This window comes from Ovis canadensis, chromosome 1 (assembly GCF_042477335.2).
Source record: "Ovis canadensis isolate MfBH-ARS-UI-01 breed Bighorn chromosome 1, ARS-UI_OviCan_v2, whole genome shotgun sequence".
NCBI classification, from domain to species: domain Eukaryota; kingdom Metazoa; phylum Chordata; class Mammalia; order Artiodactyla; family Bovidae; genus Ovis; species Ovis canadensis.
The window spans coordinates 233,565,887-233,581,532 of record NC_091245.1 but is presented as its reverse complement, the minus strand read 5'-3'; the positions used below and the strand labels follow the sequence as shown (position 1 = coordinate 233,581,532).

The 15,646-nt window shown below is 43.7% G+C and overlaps 1 protein-coding gene and 1 non-coding gene across 2 annotated transcripts in view; both read right to left on the bottom strand.

Moving 5' to 3' along the window:
• Positions 1 to 927: 927 nt before the first annotated feature.
• Positions 928 to 15,646, bottom strand: part of VEPH1 (ventricular zone expressed PH domain containing 1) — a 384,254-nt gene continuing 369,535 nt past the window's right edge. Inside the window, exon 14 of the mRNA XM_069561395.1 lies at positions 928 to 3,789. Within this exon, the coding sequence (XP_069417496.1) occupies positions 3,772 to 3,789 (18 nt within the window). The 3' untranslated portion in view covers positions 928 to 3,771. The remainder of the gene's footprint in view (positions 3,790 to 15,646) is intronic.
• TRNAS-GGA (transfer RNA serine (anticodon GGA)) lies at positions 8,639 to 8,710 on the bottom strand. The gene has a single exon. It is a non-coding gene; the product is annotated as a tRNA-Ser (tRNA).

Genomic DNA, 15,646 nt, shown 5'->3' with positions numbered 1-15,646 from the left:
GCATTTTAACTTACCAAGACCTGCAGGCTTCAGATGATGACTGAAGAGAAAAATGGAGTTATCTGTGGCCTCCCTGAGGCTAATGAAGAAGCATATTTCTGATGCTTAAGTCAGTTCTCATTCCATTAGTCTCTGCAGTCTCCCAGGGGAGTATATTTTTCATTATTTAAACTTTCAGGTTCTTTAATCCAAAAAATTTCATTAATTTCTTCAGCAATTGGCTAACCATAAGTGGACTAGCAGTTTCAAAACACAACACTAATTTAGGCTAAGAGCAAATGAAGTGTAAGTCCCCTATCAAGAAGGAGGTACACTCTTAATAAAGGGAATGGTACACTCAGAGACAAATATCAAGGTGACCAGTACATGCAAAAAGCAGTTAGAGAAGGGATAAGTCGTTATGGTTCATGTCAACAGGGAGCACTTAAAACCTTAAGAAATTGTTAATCAAGTTTCTATTCACAGCAGAAATCAGAAAGAATCTTGCCGGGGTCCAGCCCCGGTGGATCCAGGGAATTCAAAGGGTGGACAGAATCGGTGAGGAAAACTTATTTATTTATTAATATAAGATTAGATTAGGAAGAAATAGTGTAGTAGGAAGATTAAGTGGAGGAAGAGGGCTGAATAGCTTGGATTACGCGGAAGACCAATAAAATTCCAGACAAGGAAGTTGCACCATTTACGTTGGGCCACCGGCGCTCGCTTGAGTATCTAAGGGTGCCTCGCCTTAGGCTCCCTTTCGTGTGGGTCTTAACAGCCAGGGCAAGTAAGTAGACTTGGCGAGCCTCTGCACCCCAGGTGGAAATTCAGCCTGAGATTAGAGTAAAGAACAGAGGGAGGGAAAAGGAGAGAGAGAGAGAGACACGGGGGGAGCCAGATTCCCAAGAAACCGGGCCGAGAGACTAGTCCGAGAAACTGGTCCAATCCTTTATTGTTCAGAAGGCCTTTAATACTTTTGATAAAACATGGAGATCAATGGGTAACACAAAGTTATGCAGCGTTAACAGTCCAAACTCTTATCAAAACCAGGCTTTTCTCTCTGCATACCTAGTTGTATACACAAGTCTTAGGTAATTTACATCATCTTCCAGCCAAAAGGGCCAAATAACATTTTACAGCCTTTTTTCTGATAAGGGTTTGTCAACCAGAGGACTTATTTGTGTTGATCTTCCCAAAATCTGGTGCCACTCTCAGAAAGCACTAAATAAAGTTACATTCTTACATAGCAAGGATACAAGAGGAGTGCAGTGATATATAACAAAGAGAAAAGTAATTAACTCAAAAGTCTAATGTTGCTAACATCAAAACTACTATGTATCTTTTTCTACATCCTGCTTACATTGAGTAACATCCTTCCAGGTGCCTAAAAGATAAAGAATATGGAGGCCTGGCAGCAGTCATTTGAGTCAACAGTGAAAACCCTCTACCAATATAATTTTTAACTCTTAGAAAAGGCTCTGTATCTTTAAGATGCTTTTAAGCTTTGTGCCTCTCCCGGTTGAGGGGCTGTAAGCAATTCACAAGCTGTAAGCGGTCTGGGGAACCTGGTAGGCAAGCTAGAGTGCTATCAGAGGGGGTTAACTGACACATCCCTTTCAAATGCAGAAGACTAAAGCCCTGAGTTGACTTTTTCTAGAGAATATTAGAAAAGTGGAAAAGCAGGCAGATTCTTATTTTTGGGGGGGTGGATGCTCAGGAAATTCCAGGGGGAAAACCTGAGGTCTGATTAGCCTTGCCATCAGAGCTCTTGCTGCATGACCTTGTCACAGGTGGAATTCCTCACTCTGGCTCCTGGCAGAATCTGACTTCACACAGGAACGATTCATGTAGTTACATGTCTATTTTTCATTTAGTCCTGTGGCAGTTATATGACAACACATTCTGATCAGGTTGCTCTCATCATTCAGTTCAGTTCAGTTCAGTCGCTCAGTCGTGTCCAACTCTTTGCGACCCCATGAATTGCAGCATGCCAGGCCTCCCTGTCCATCACCATCTCCCAGAGTTCACTCAGACTGACGACCATCGAGTCCGTGATGCCATCCAGCCATCTCATCCTCGGTCGTCCCCTTCTCCTCCTGCCCCCAATCCGTCCCAGCATCAGAGTCTTTTCCAATGAGTCAACTCTTCACATGAGGTGGCCAAAGTACTGGAGCTTCAGCTTTAGCATCATTCCTTCCAAAGAAATCCGAGGGTTGATTTCCTTCAGAATGGACTGGTTGGATCTCCTTGCAGTCCAAGGGACTCTCAAGAGCCTTCTCCAACACCACAGTGCAAAAGCATCAATTCTTCGGCGCTCAGCCTTCTTCACAGTCCAACTCTCACAACCATACATGACCACAGGAAAAGCCATAGCCTTGACTAGATGCACCTTAGTTGGCAAAGTAATGTCTCTGCTTTTGAATATACTATCTAGGTTGGTCATAACTTTTCTTCCAAGGAGTAAGCATCTTTTAATTTCATGGCTGCAATCACCATCTGCAGTGATTTTGGAGCCCCAAAATATAAAGTCTGATACTGTTTCTACTGTTTCCCCATCTATTTCCCATGAAGTGATGGGACCAGATGCCATGATCTTTGTTTTCTGAATGTTGAGCTTTAAGCCAACTTTTTCACTCTCCTCTTTCACTTTCATCAAGCGGCTTTTTAGCTCCTCTTCACTTTCTGCCATAAGGGTGGTGTCATCTGCATATCTGAGGTGATTGATATTTCTCCTGGCAATCTTGATTCCAGCTTGTGCTTCTTCCAGCCCAGCGTTTCTCATGATGTACTCTGCATAGAAGTTAAATAAGCAGGGTGACAATATACAGCCTTGACGTAGTCCTTTTCCTATTTGGAACCAGTCTGTTGTTCCATGTCCCATTCTAACTGTTGCTTCATGACCTGCATACAGATTTCTCAAGAGGCAGGTCAGGTGGTCTGGTATTCCCATCTCTTTCAGAATTTTCCATAGTTTATTGTGATCTACACAGTCAAAGGCTTTGGCATAGTCAATAAAGGAGAAATAGATGTTTTTCTGGAACTCTCTTGCTTTTTCCATAATCCAGCGGATGTTGGCAATTTGATCTCTAGAAAGAGTCATTCTGGGGAATTCCCTGGTGGTCCAGTGGTTGGGACTGAAAATGATTTATTAAGGCATGTACTGCTTGGTAAATCTTGTAACACTGGCTTGATCATCCCACTGCTGGCTCTGTGGAGAACTAGTTCTGACACTTAAACAACCACCCATTTTCTCATAAAGTGATCCAACTGGAGCCCTTGTAGGTCTAAAATTCTTTGACTCTGGTTATTCAGACATCTTGAACTGCAGACTGTCCTTTGGTTATTTCTTCTTTATTGTATTTTAGTCACTAAGTCTTGTTGTTCCTTCCTTGAATCTGCCTGTCTTTCTATATATCTGCTGTTCTCTCATGCCTGGACCACCATAGTAGCTTTCTAAATGGTCTTCCTGCCTCCAGTCTCTCCCATCCTTAATGCATCCTGCTGCTAAGTCACTTCAGTGGTGTCTGACTCTGTGTGACCCCACAGACGGCAGCCCACCAGGCTCTCCCGTCCCTGGGATTCTCCAGGCAAGAACACTGGAGTGGGTTGCCATTTCCTTCTCCAATGCATGAAAGTGAAAAGTGAAAGGGAAGTCGCTCAGTCGTGTCCAACTCTTTGAGACCCCATGGACTGCAGCCTACCAGGCTCCTCCATCCATGGGATTTTCCAGGCAAGAGTACTGGAGTGGGGTGCCATCGCCTTCTCCGGACATCTCTAAATTGCTCTTGAATATCAGCTTACTTCCACTTCCTCAAAAAAAAAAAAAAAATGTTGGAGATAATAGAAATCAATACTTTTTGGCAATTGAGGCTTTCCACAATCTAAACTTGCCCTGTTACTCATTTCCTCATCGCATTACCACCTTACCTTATTCCCCTGTTTCAACCTGAACCAAGATCAGCTGGATCTGTCTCCTCACCAATATGTTGCTTACCTTCCTGACTTCACATTTAACCCTGCTTCCATTTCTCGTGTCTACAATATTCTAACTCCTCCTTTATGTTAAACATTTTTTTTTTTTTGAGATAGCGATGAAATTCCCTACCTTTTACCAGGGGCCTCCTCCACCTGACCTACCTTTTATTAATTTTCTCCTTCTTTGGACTCCCTCCTAGTATACATTCTGACACATGATTCCATACTATCATGCAGTTACCTGATTACTTCATGGGTGAGTTTATTAACTCCTTAAAAATAGGACCATTTTTGCATTTATTGACATTCTCCACAGAAACCTATAAGACACTGTGTATATGGTAGATACTTACTCAGAGCTTGCAGGCTGATCTGCGTGCTTTTCTCCCAGGGCCTTCCATAGGCTGCCTGGTCCTGCCTTCTTCCCATCTAGAGGTCAGTCTATCCTCTAGTGTCTGTTCTACCACCACAGCCCTCTCTCCCTAGTAGAAGCTACAGGTCCCAATTTATCCTGTTATTTTTGCAACACTTGGTAGATCAGTCGCGTTTCCACTTCTGCTCTATTCTATGTCCTCACAGGGTGCTTAATAGGCCACAACCTCTGTTCTGCATAGGCCTGGGCTGGGGACCAGGAGGCTCGTTGGAACTGCTATACCCAGAGAATTGCAATAAAGGGACAGGAATTCAAAGAAATTATACAGTGATGTCGTTTGGTGACTGTGTGGACAGAGGCTCTGAGACAGTATTTGGAGGTGTGTCCAGAAACTGGGAATATGTGATTGAGAGTTAAAAGGCCAGTGCCAGTTTGATAAACTGTAAAGCTAATGAAACCACAGGTTTGCTTTTGAAGTTAGTATCTAGTCTCATCTCTTTTATTCAAAGAAGGAAACTAAGGTCCAAAGATGAGGCCGCAAATAGCTACTCAGTAAATATCTACTGATTGCAAATAATCCAATCAAGCCAGTTTCTGGATGGATTTATTCATAATATTTAATGTCAGAAACTGCTCAGCCAGTCTTTAAAAGCTTATTGGCATGATTTCCAAACAGACCACATCAAGAAAGTGTGACCCCATCAACCCCTGGATTTTGACCCACTGAAACTGATTTAGGACTTCTAACTTGAAAAACTGTAAAATAATATAAATTTTTGTTGCTTTAAGTCACTAAATTTGTTGTAATTTTAAATAGCAGTTATAGAAAGCTAATGCATTGAGATTTGTCATTTCCTGGTATTCTTTAAGAAATGCTTCTCAAACTTTAAGATGTATACAGATTACCTGGGTGGAGCCTAAAAGCCCCATTTCTTAAAAAAGCCTCCCAAGTGATGCTGATACTGCCAGTCTAAGAGCTATTCTGAGCAGTAAGGCTTTAAAACACATTGGGTAATTTTACATCTTTTGCTAATTTCAGTATGGAGGAAGTAGAACCCAACAGCAGAAAGTACTGAAGATTCTAGAGTTAAATTACTAAGGAAAAAGAAATTCCTGTCACTCAATATCCATGCAACTTGAGGCAAATTACTGAATTTGCTTAAATTAGTTAAACAATAAGCTGTTTTCTCACCACTAATGGCTTCCCAGGTAGCTCAAGTGATAAAGAATCTTCCTGCCAATGCAGGAGCTAAGGGAGACACAAGTTCAAGCCCTGGGTCTGGAAGATCCCCTGGAGAAGGAAATGGCAACCCACTCCAGTATTCTTGCTCAGAAAATCCCATGTACAGAGGAGCCTGGTGGGCTACAGTCCATGGGGTCGCACAGAGTCGGACACGACTGAAGCGACTTAGCACATGGAGCTGCCAAGTCGATTCAGTCGTGTTCGACTCTGTACGACCCCATAGACAGCAGCCCACCAGGCTCCCCCGTCCCTGGAATTCTCCAGGCAAGAACACTGGAGTGGGTTGCCATTTCCTTCTCCAATGCATGAAAGTGAAAAGTGAAAGGGAAGTCGCTCAGTCTTAGCAACCCCATGGACTGCAACCTACCAGGCTCCTCCATCTGTGGGATTTTTCAGGCAAGAGTACTGGAGTGGGGTGCCATTACCTTCTCTGACATGTGCATTAACCACATAGAAATGAATTACCAGTAAAATGAAATTAAAATGCAAGGCTGAATTGTTTATTATTAGATTTAGCACACACACAGACACAGTTCTGTCAAATTGCCTTAACAAGTTTTAGACACTTGCTCTCAGTTTCTGTACTGATTGATGACTGTAACAAACAATTCAGATTGGTCCCTGCCCATGGGCCACTCTTTGAGTGATATTACTCTTTAAATTTTTTGATAGTGAATAGATATTACTTATATAATTGCAATTAATTGTTTTGAAAACAAATCCAATTCAGTCTAATAATAAACACAGGGACAAAGGACAGAAATGGTTCTGAGAGAAGAGTAATCTTATGGACAAAGAAGGTGGTAACAAGAAGGTGATGAGAGATTTAGGTTTTAAAAGTCAGATAGGTATTTGTCTGAAGGGTGAGTGTGGAAGAGCATTTTAGGCAGAGGGAGACAGGTCCGGGACAGAGACATATGAGACTACTGAGAGTGAACAGTGGCCATCTGTGTTTCAGCCTGCCTGCCACTGTCTCCCTTCTTTCCTTTTCCCTAGGGACCCACTCAGAGGAGGCAATGGCACCCCACTCCAGTACTCTTGCCTGGAAAATCCCATAGACAGAGGGGCCTGGTAGGCTGCAGTCCATGGGGTCTCAGACATGACTGAGCGACTTCCCTTTCACTTTTCACTTTCATGCGCTGGAGAAGGAAATGGCAACCCACTCCAGTGTTCTTGCCTGGAGAATCCCAGGAATGGGGGAGCCTGGTGGGCTGCCATCTATGGAGTCACACTGAGTCGGACACGACTGAAGCGACTTAGCAGCAGCAGCAGGGACCCACAGCTTCTCCATTCTCAGCGCAGGTGTTTAGGGTGGGTCTGACCTCTTCCCCAGCACCTCCCACCCCAACCCCTACTTCCTCCTCGTGATTGGTTCAGGACAAAAGCCAGTCAGGACTCTGTAATCCTGGCCAGGGGGAGAGAAAGGTGCTTGTTCCTGCTAAGATTGCTGACAGGAGGATGTAAGCCTGGCACTACAGAAGGGAACCAGTGATTGGACTGCCTCAAAAAAATCAAGAGCTATAAATCAGAATAACATGAAGAACATTTATTTCCTTAAACCTTTCCAGTAGTTTCATTGTTACTGTTTCCCTCTAACTGGGCCTAGGCAATTAAAAATACAAAGGGCCCAGCAAATCCCTAAAAATGACATTTAAAAAATTATTCCATTTTCCTCTTAAGGTTGACAGCTACAATTTTGAACAATTTAGTAGCTGACTTCATTTAGCAGTGTTTTCTATTTCCAATAAGCATTCAGCATGCTTTCTTTTAGGAATAATAAGAAACTTTTAGGAATAATAAGAAATAAGAAATAGTAAGAAATCAGCTTTTCTGAAGCACCCTACATATTTGTCTTCTTAGTGGGAATAGGAAGTAACTTCTGGGAATCTGAGGACCACATTAGACATTTAGAACATTGTAAAATAAAAATAAGTGAGCCTCATATTGTTCCCTTCCTTGTCACAACTTTTAGAAAAATTCCCTGTGATTTTCGTCTTTTATGGTATTTTTTCATGACTCCAGGTCAACTGTTTCACAGCATGTTCCTTAATTTGAAGTTGTCAGTGCTTTATTATTAGATTCATATTTTCCTAAGAATAATCCATAGATGATGCTGAATCTTTTTCTAAGCTTCATAGCAAAGGGCACGTGATGTTCAAATCTTGGTTAATTTTGATTTAGTTAAGGTGCTGTCCACAAGATATATTCTCTGTAAAGGTACCCCTGCTGCTGCTGCTGCTAAGTCGTTTCATTCGTGTCTGACTCTGTGCGACCCCATGGACAGCAGCCCATCAGGCTCCCCAGTCCCTGGAATTCTCCAGGCAAGAACACTGGAGTGGGTTGCCATTTCCTTCTCCAATGCATGAAAGTGAAGAGTGAAAGTGAAGTCACTCAGTCATGTCTGATTTAATAACAGATCTTACATATATAGTTTCAAGAAAGAAAAATGCCTCAATGTGAAACTTTGTAGATTTGGAAACAGTTATTTCAACACATCTCTAGTGAGTACCCACTGAACTATGTTATGCTAAGTGCTCAGATCAAAGAGTGGAAGACAGACCAGCCATCAGGAGAATTCAAAAGAGTGACAAGAACCACACTAAATGTGAGGAAACGGGAATCCAGAGAAACGAAAGATTTCAGGTAAAGAATTTATATTGAGTGGCAGGGTTAGGTTAGAATTCTGGCTCTTCTGATGACCAATCCAGTGTTCTTTCCAAGACAACATTCAAAGATTTTATCATAATACTGCTTTTCCCTGGTTCAATGTAACACTGGTTGTTACAGTGAAAATAAATAACACTTGACTATGTAACTAAAACTGGCTGCTGCAGTCCATGGGGTCCCAAAGAGTCAGACAGGACTGAGCAACTGGACTGAATTGAATTGAACTGAAAACAAGCTTTCTCCAAGCCCACCGTAGGATGCTTTGAAAGTGAAGGTGAAGTCGCTCAGTCGTGTCCGACTCTTAGTGACCCCATGGACTGTAGCCTACCAGGCTCCTCCATCCATGGGATTCTCCAAGTAAGAGTACTGGAGTGGGGTGCCATTGCCTTCTCCAGGGGATCTTCCCAACCCAGGAATCGAACCCAGGTCTCCTGCATTCCAGGCAGACGCTTTAACCTCTGAGCCACCAGGGAAGGATTGATTTAACACTTACGTTGTGACATTAAACTAACTGGAGGCCTAGTTTTGTCTTAGGAAAATGTTTCCTCGAAGTGACAGTGTCACACGCACACAGAACCGGATATTGCTCATCTGCCACACCTTGAAACTACCACAGATTTTTCTATTCACAAATCAGGAAACAGTTGAGAGGTTATCTAAAAGCATCCCCACATCTTGAAAGCAACTACTTACAGTTGACTCATAATTGCTTTATAGTGTATTGTTTTCATACAAATCACCAGTATCTCAATAGCAATCCAGGTAGTGCTTAAGATAGGAAGTATGAATCAGTGGGAGATGGCTGCTGAGTTACCAACTGTTTTGCCTGTAGGTTTAACAATATCTAGTGTATACCTAATTTTCAGAATAGAAAAATAAGAGAAATAGACTTGTTGTTCAGTTGCTCAGTCATGTCCCTGGTGGACTCTTTGCGACCCCATGGACTGCAGCATGCCGGGCTTCCCTACCCTTCATACATTTAACCACTAGTTTATATTCATTCAATCCCAACTTAAAAAGGATCTAGAGGTGGGCTGTTTAGGTATTGTTCTGATGTGATTCCGTTGAGGCTGCTTTGGATCTGTAGACTGGGAAATCCCAACCGGGTCTCTCTTCCCTGGGAGAAACAGGTGGCTGTAGGGAAGACCCAAGTAGGAAAAGCTCCATTGTATCCCCTCATAGTTACAGGAACTATTTTAAAACGTGAGGCCAAGAATCACTTCTCTGTTTGTCCTTCTCAATAAGAAACCTCATAACGTTCTGCCTGCTTCGGGGAAGTGAATTTAATTACACAGACAATCATTACAGCATTTACAATTTTTACAGAAGGACTCTGGCGGTAACTCCCTCCTCCAGCCGCTAAAGGGCCATTTCCGATCTAGAGCCGGGTTTCTCCGAGGGCTCTTCCGTGGCGGAACTGAACGAAGGGGGTGGTCAGCTGGAAAGAACTTCAACCAACCAGCCGTCAGTCTGGTGCCCACAATCCGTGAGACAAGCGCCCAGAGTATACTCCCCCAACCCCGCCCCAGGTTCCGCAGTGCCCGCGAAGCCTGATCGCGCTCAGCCTGGGGTCAAGGAACACGTGCAAGACCTGGTTGGGCTGCCTCGGACTCCGGGGGCAGAAAGATTTCACAACGGTCGAGAGGGAGGAGCGCCCCAACCTCGTCACTTCTAGGAAGGCCCAAGCTAGCCAGGGTCGCGAGGGGAAGCGGGAAGAGACGCCTAGAAGCCGGAAAGACGGAAGGCTTCGGCCACGCCCCGCGCACGCGCGGCACGCTCCGCCCTTGCGTGGCTGTGGTCGAGCGGCTTCCTCCGCCGCCTGCCGGATCTAGCTCGCTGGTCTTTTCCGTCTGCCCGCCTTCCGCCCTTGCGCAGTCGCGTCGTCGCCCGCCACTCCCTTCGCCCCTCCCTCCGCCCTCTGCAGCGCCGGCCTCTTGTGACGTCAGCGGCACACCCCGCCTTCTTAGTCCTAATCTGATGCCAAGTGCGGGGCGGCGGGCCGGGTGTGGAGGTCGCCTGGTTCTCCTCTGGCCTGAACCTCTCTTGGAAAGGAAACCTCTTTTGTAATTTCCTAAAACTTCGAAGTAAGCCTGTAAACTGTGTTCGTTTCCTAATAAGGGTGAAGACGGGCCCCCACCCCAGTTGATATTCCAAGCTGGAAGTTCTATTAAAAGAAAACTGCAAAATGTGTTGTAATTTAGGTTTTATTTGAAGACTTGCTTGTCGTTTTAATGTGTAAGTGGGAGAGTGACATTCATAAAAAGACAACGTTGCATATGGAAGCTGGGATAAGCGGTACCTAGTCTGGCTTGATCGGATTAATATGATTTTAATTTAGTTTCCATTTGAATTATCCGGGTGGCATCTTGAAAAGATGGGTGTGAAAAGCTGTTAAAGAACTTAACGCTGTGGTTATTCGTTTTGTAAGCAACTTAAGCCAACACGAGGTGTACCAGAAATAAAATGAGAATTTAAATTTGTAAAGGGCAAAAGTTTCATCTTCCTTTTACAGGCAATGAAAGAGACTCAAAGATTTATATGCTTTGCCCGAGATTCTGTAATTTCTATGATTTGCCTGGAATTCAGGCCACTGCTTTCACCATGCCAATACTCTGGCCAGCGTGACTAAGGCTGCCTTTGGAACCCTCTGAGCCTGAGCTATTATAGCCTCTTTTCTTGTCTTCCTGATTCACTTGTCTTTTTCTACTTTCCGTGATTTTGCTTTTCTTTCTGAGTTCTCGTCTCCCTCCCACTCCGCTTTTGCTTTCACGATTTCTTTAACTTCCTTTGTTTATTTTTTGATTGTTAAACCAGCCTTTCCTTCCTCCTTTAAATGCTTCTACCTTAAATGACCAAAAAAGGAAATAGAAGAATTTTTCCTAAGGGTTTTTTTTTTTTGGGGGGGGGGATGGTTAGATATGTAGTATGTATATAGTTAGATGTAAAATCTCCTCTTCTCAAAGCTGCCTCCTACTTCTTCCCATAGATGTCCAGGGAAAGTAGTTGTGGTATGAGAAAGAGAATAATTAAGGAAAGAGCGAGAGAGAGGAGAGTGGAGGGAGTGTGTGGTGAGCTGTTTAGAATCAGAAACAAGAAAAAATAATCATGCTGTAAATGACACAAAACTCAACCCGAGATAACAACATAGCTGTATAAATCCTATACAACTGAAGAAATGCATCACTTTCAATCCATCCATGCCTATGCCTCTGAGATGTATTTCCTCAGACGAGTTGTGTCTTTGCCAGAATAAACCTGTAGCTTTAGCTGCCCCAGGAGAAATGATCACAGGGCTTCTGCCTGTGAAATAATATACAGTGATTCCAGACTACATGTCCCCCTATAGGCTTCTCAACATGTTGGCCCCTGTGCCCAGTTCTGCAGGCGTGTGTGTTATCCTTGTTCTACACTTGGGGAACCTAAAGCCCAGAGAATCCCTCGCCTAATGTTACAGAAGGCAGAGCCTCTGATGTTTCCAATTCCGTAGTCTCTGAGTGAGCATGTCTAGTAGTAAGGAATTAATATCTAATTGAAGATGATTAATAGAATTCATTAGAATATAGTATTGCCAATTGACTGAATCATGCTCTCATTACAGATTTCTCTGGTGTCTGTCTTATTCTGTTTGGTTAACAATAACTTGCTGAGATTGGTTGGAAACATATTTTGCATTTTCCTAAAACAATTGGGGTTGCTCCTGAAGTTTGGTTTATGTTTTAGTTCCCTATATGAAAGAAAATGCACACCTCTGTATTCCATGATTTAAAAATAACTGGAATCTTGAGGGCATTATGCCAAGTGAAATAGAGACAAATATAGTATGATCTCACTTACATGTGGAATGTTACAAAAGATTCAGAAACAGACAGTAGAATAGTGGTAACCAGGGGTTGGGGGGTAGAGGAAATGAGATATTAGCCATAGGGTACAAACTAAAGTGATGTGAGGAATAAATTCTGGGAATGTAATGTACAGAATGGTGACTACAGTTGACAGTACTGTATTGTATACTTGAAAGTTGCCTAGAGAGTAATCTTTTTATTCCTCTGGCTTTACTGAGACATAATTGACAACACTGTATGAGTTTAAGGTGTACAATGTGCTAATTTGATACATTCATTTATTTCAAAATTATTACCACCATAGTTACCTATCCTGTTACATAATTATCATTTCTCTTTTGTGGTGAGAATATTTAAGAACTACTCTCTTAGCAACATTCAAATATAATATAGTACTGGGACTTCCTTGGTGGTGCAGTGGTTGAGAATCCGCCTGCCAATGCAGGGGACACCAGTTTGACCCCCTGTCCAGGAAGACTCCATATCAGTTCAGTACAGTTCAGTAGCTCAGTCGTGTCTGACTCTTTACGACCCCATGAATCGCAGCACGCCAGGCCTCCCTGTCTATCACCAACTCCCAGAGATCACTCAGACTCACGTCCATCGAGTCAGTGATGCCAAGAGATCTCTAGTCTTTCCTATTCTGTTCTTTTCCTCTATTTCTTCGATTGATCGCTGAAGAAGGCTTTCTTATCTCTTCTTGCTATTCTTTGGAACTCTGCATTCAGATGCTTATATCTTTCCTTTTCCCTTTGTTTTTTGCCTCTCTTCTTTTCACAGCTATTTGTAAGGCCTCCCCAGACAGCCATTTTGCTTTTTTGCATTTCTTTTCCATGGGGATGGTCTTGATCCCTGTCTCCTGTACAATGTCACGGACCTCATTCCATAGTTCATCAGGCACTCTGTCTATCAGATCTAGACCCTTAAATCTATTTCTAACTTCCACTATATAATCATAAGGGATTTGATTTAGGTCATACCTGAATGGTCTAGCAGTTTTCCCTACTTTCTTCAGTTTAAGTCTGAATTTGGTTAAGAAGTTCATGATCTGAGCCACAGTCAGCTCCTGGTCTAGTTTTTGTTGACTATATAGAGCTTCTCCATCTTTGGCTGCAAAGAATGTAATCAATCTGATTTTGGTGTTGACCATCTGGTGATGTCCATGTGTTGAGTCTTCTCTTGTGTTGTTGGAAGAGGGTGTTTGCTATGACCAGTGCATTTTCTTGGCAAAACTCTATTAGTCTTTGCCCTGCTTCATTCCGCATTCCAAGGCCAAATTTGCCTGTTACTCCAGGTGTTTCTTGACTTCCTACCTTTGCATTCCAGACCCCTATAATGAAAAGGACATCTTTTTTGGGCGTTAGTTCTAAAAGGTCTTGTAGGTCTTCATAGAACTGTTCAACTTCAGCTTCTTCAGCATTACTGGTTGGGGCATAGACTTGGATTATCATGATATTGAATGATTTGTGTTGGAAACGAACAGAGATCATTCTGTCATTTTTGAGATTGCATCCAAGTACTGCATTTTGGACACTTGTGTTGACCATGATGGCTACTCCATTTCTTCTGAGGGATTCCTGCCCTCAGTAGTACATATAATGGTCATCTGAGTTAAATTCACCCATTCCAGTCCATTTTAGTTCGCTGATTTTTAGAATGTCAACGTTCACTCTTGCCATCTCTTGTTTGACCACTTCCAATTTGCCTTGATTCATGGACCTGACATTCCAAGTTCTTCTGCAATATTGCTCTTTACAGCATCAGATCTTGCTTCTATCACCAGTCACATCCACAACTGGGTATTGCTTTTGCTTTGGCTCCATCCCTTCATTCTCTCTGGAGCTATTTCTCCACTGATCTCCAGTAGCATATTGGGCACCTACTGACCTGGGGAGTTCCTCTTTCAGTATCCTACTATTTTGCCTTTTCCTACTGTTCATGGGGTTCTCAAGGCAAGAATACTGAAGTGGTTTGCCGTTCCCTTCTCCAGTGGACCACATTCTGTCAGACCTCTCCACCATGACCGGCCTGTCTTGGGTGACCCCGCGGGCATGGCTTAGTTTCACTGAGTTAGACAAGGCTGTGGTCCTAGTGTGATTAGACTGACTAGTTTTCTGTGAGTATGGTTTCAGTGTGTCTGCCCTCTGATGCCCTCTTGCAACACCTACCATCTTACTTGGGTTTCTCTTACCTTGGGCGTGGGGTATCTCTTCACAGCTGCTCCAGCAAAGCACAGCCACTGCTCCTTACCTTGGATGAGGGGTATCTCCTCACCACCGCCCTTCCTGACCTTCAATGTGGGATAGATCCTCTAGGCCCTCCTGCGCCTGTGCAGCCACCGCTCCTTGGATGTGGGGTGGCTCCTCCGGGCCTTCACCCCTGGCCTCAGATACGGGGTAGCTCCTCTCGGCCGTTCCTGCGCTGTCGCAGCCTGGCACTCTCGGCCGCTGCCCATGACCTCGGACGTTGGGTAACTCCTCTTGGCCACTGCCCTTCAGGCATGGGGTCCTCCTGGCTTCTGCCCCTGACCTTGGACGTGGGGTAGCTCCTCTCCTGCGCTTAGTGTGTGGGTCACAGCCACCTGCGCTTAGTGCTGCGACCGTTGCACTAAGCGCAGGTGGCTGCGACCAGCGCACTAAGACTCCACATATTGCACTGCAACTAAGCCTGTGAGCTGCAGCTACTGAGCTCACACTCTGGAGCCCAAGAGCCACAGATGCCAACTCACATGCTGCAACCACTGAAGCCCATGCGACTAGAACATGCGCTTCGCAACAAGAGAAGCAAACACAACGAGAAGGCCGTGCACTGCAAGGAACTGTACCCCAGGTCACGCAACTTGAGAAAGTCGGTGCAGCAATGAAGACCCAGCACAGCCTTAAATAAGCACATATAATACAGTATTATTAGTTATAATCACCATGCTGTCTATTCGATCCTCAGAACTTGTTAATCTTATAACTGGAAGTTTGTCCAATACTTTGACCAATACTTTCTCGTCTCCTCCATTCCCTAGATCCTGGTGACTCCACTGTATGACTTTGGGTTTTTTTGTTCCACATATGAGTGATAATACAATATTTGTTTTCCCCTGACTTATTTCACTTAGCACAATGCCCTCAAGTTTCATCTAAATTGTCTCAAACAGCAGAATTTCCTTCTTTTTCTCATGCATGAATAGTATCCATTATATGTACACCACACCGTCTTTATCCATTCATCAATTTATGGATCTTAGGTTTGCTACTGTGAATACCACAGCACTGAACAAGGGAGTGTGGACATCGTCATGCGATCCTGATTTCAGTTCCTTTGGATATAGATTCAGTAGTGGGGTTGTCAGATCATGGGTAGTGCTAGTTTTAAGTTTTTGAGGAACCTCCATACTGTTTTCCATAGTGGCTGCACCACTTTCGCATTCCTAACAGTGCAAAAGGATTCCCTTTCCTTCACACCCTTTGATAACACTTCTTATCTCTTATCTTTTTGAAAGGCTTCTCTCATAGCTCAGCGGGTAAAGAATCTGCCTGCAACACAGGAGATCCTGGGTTTGATCTCCAGGTCAGG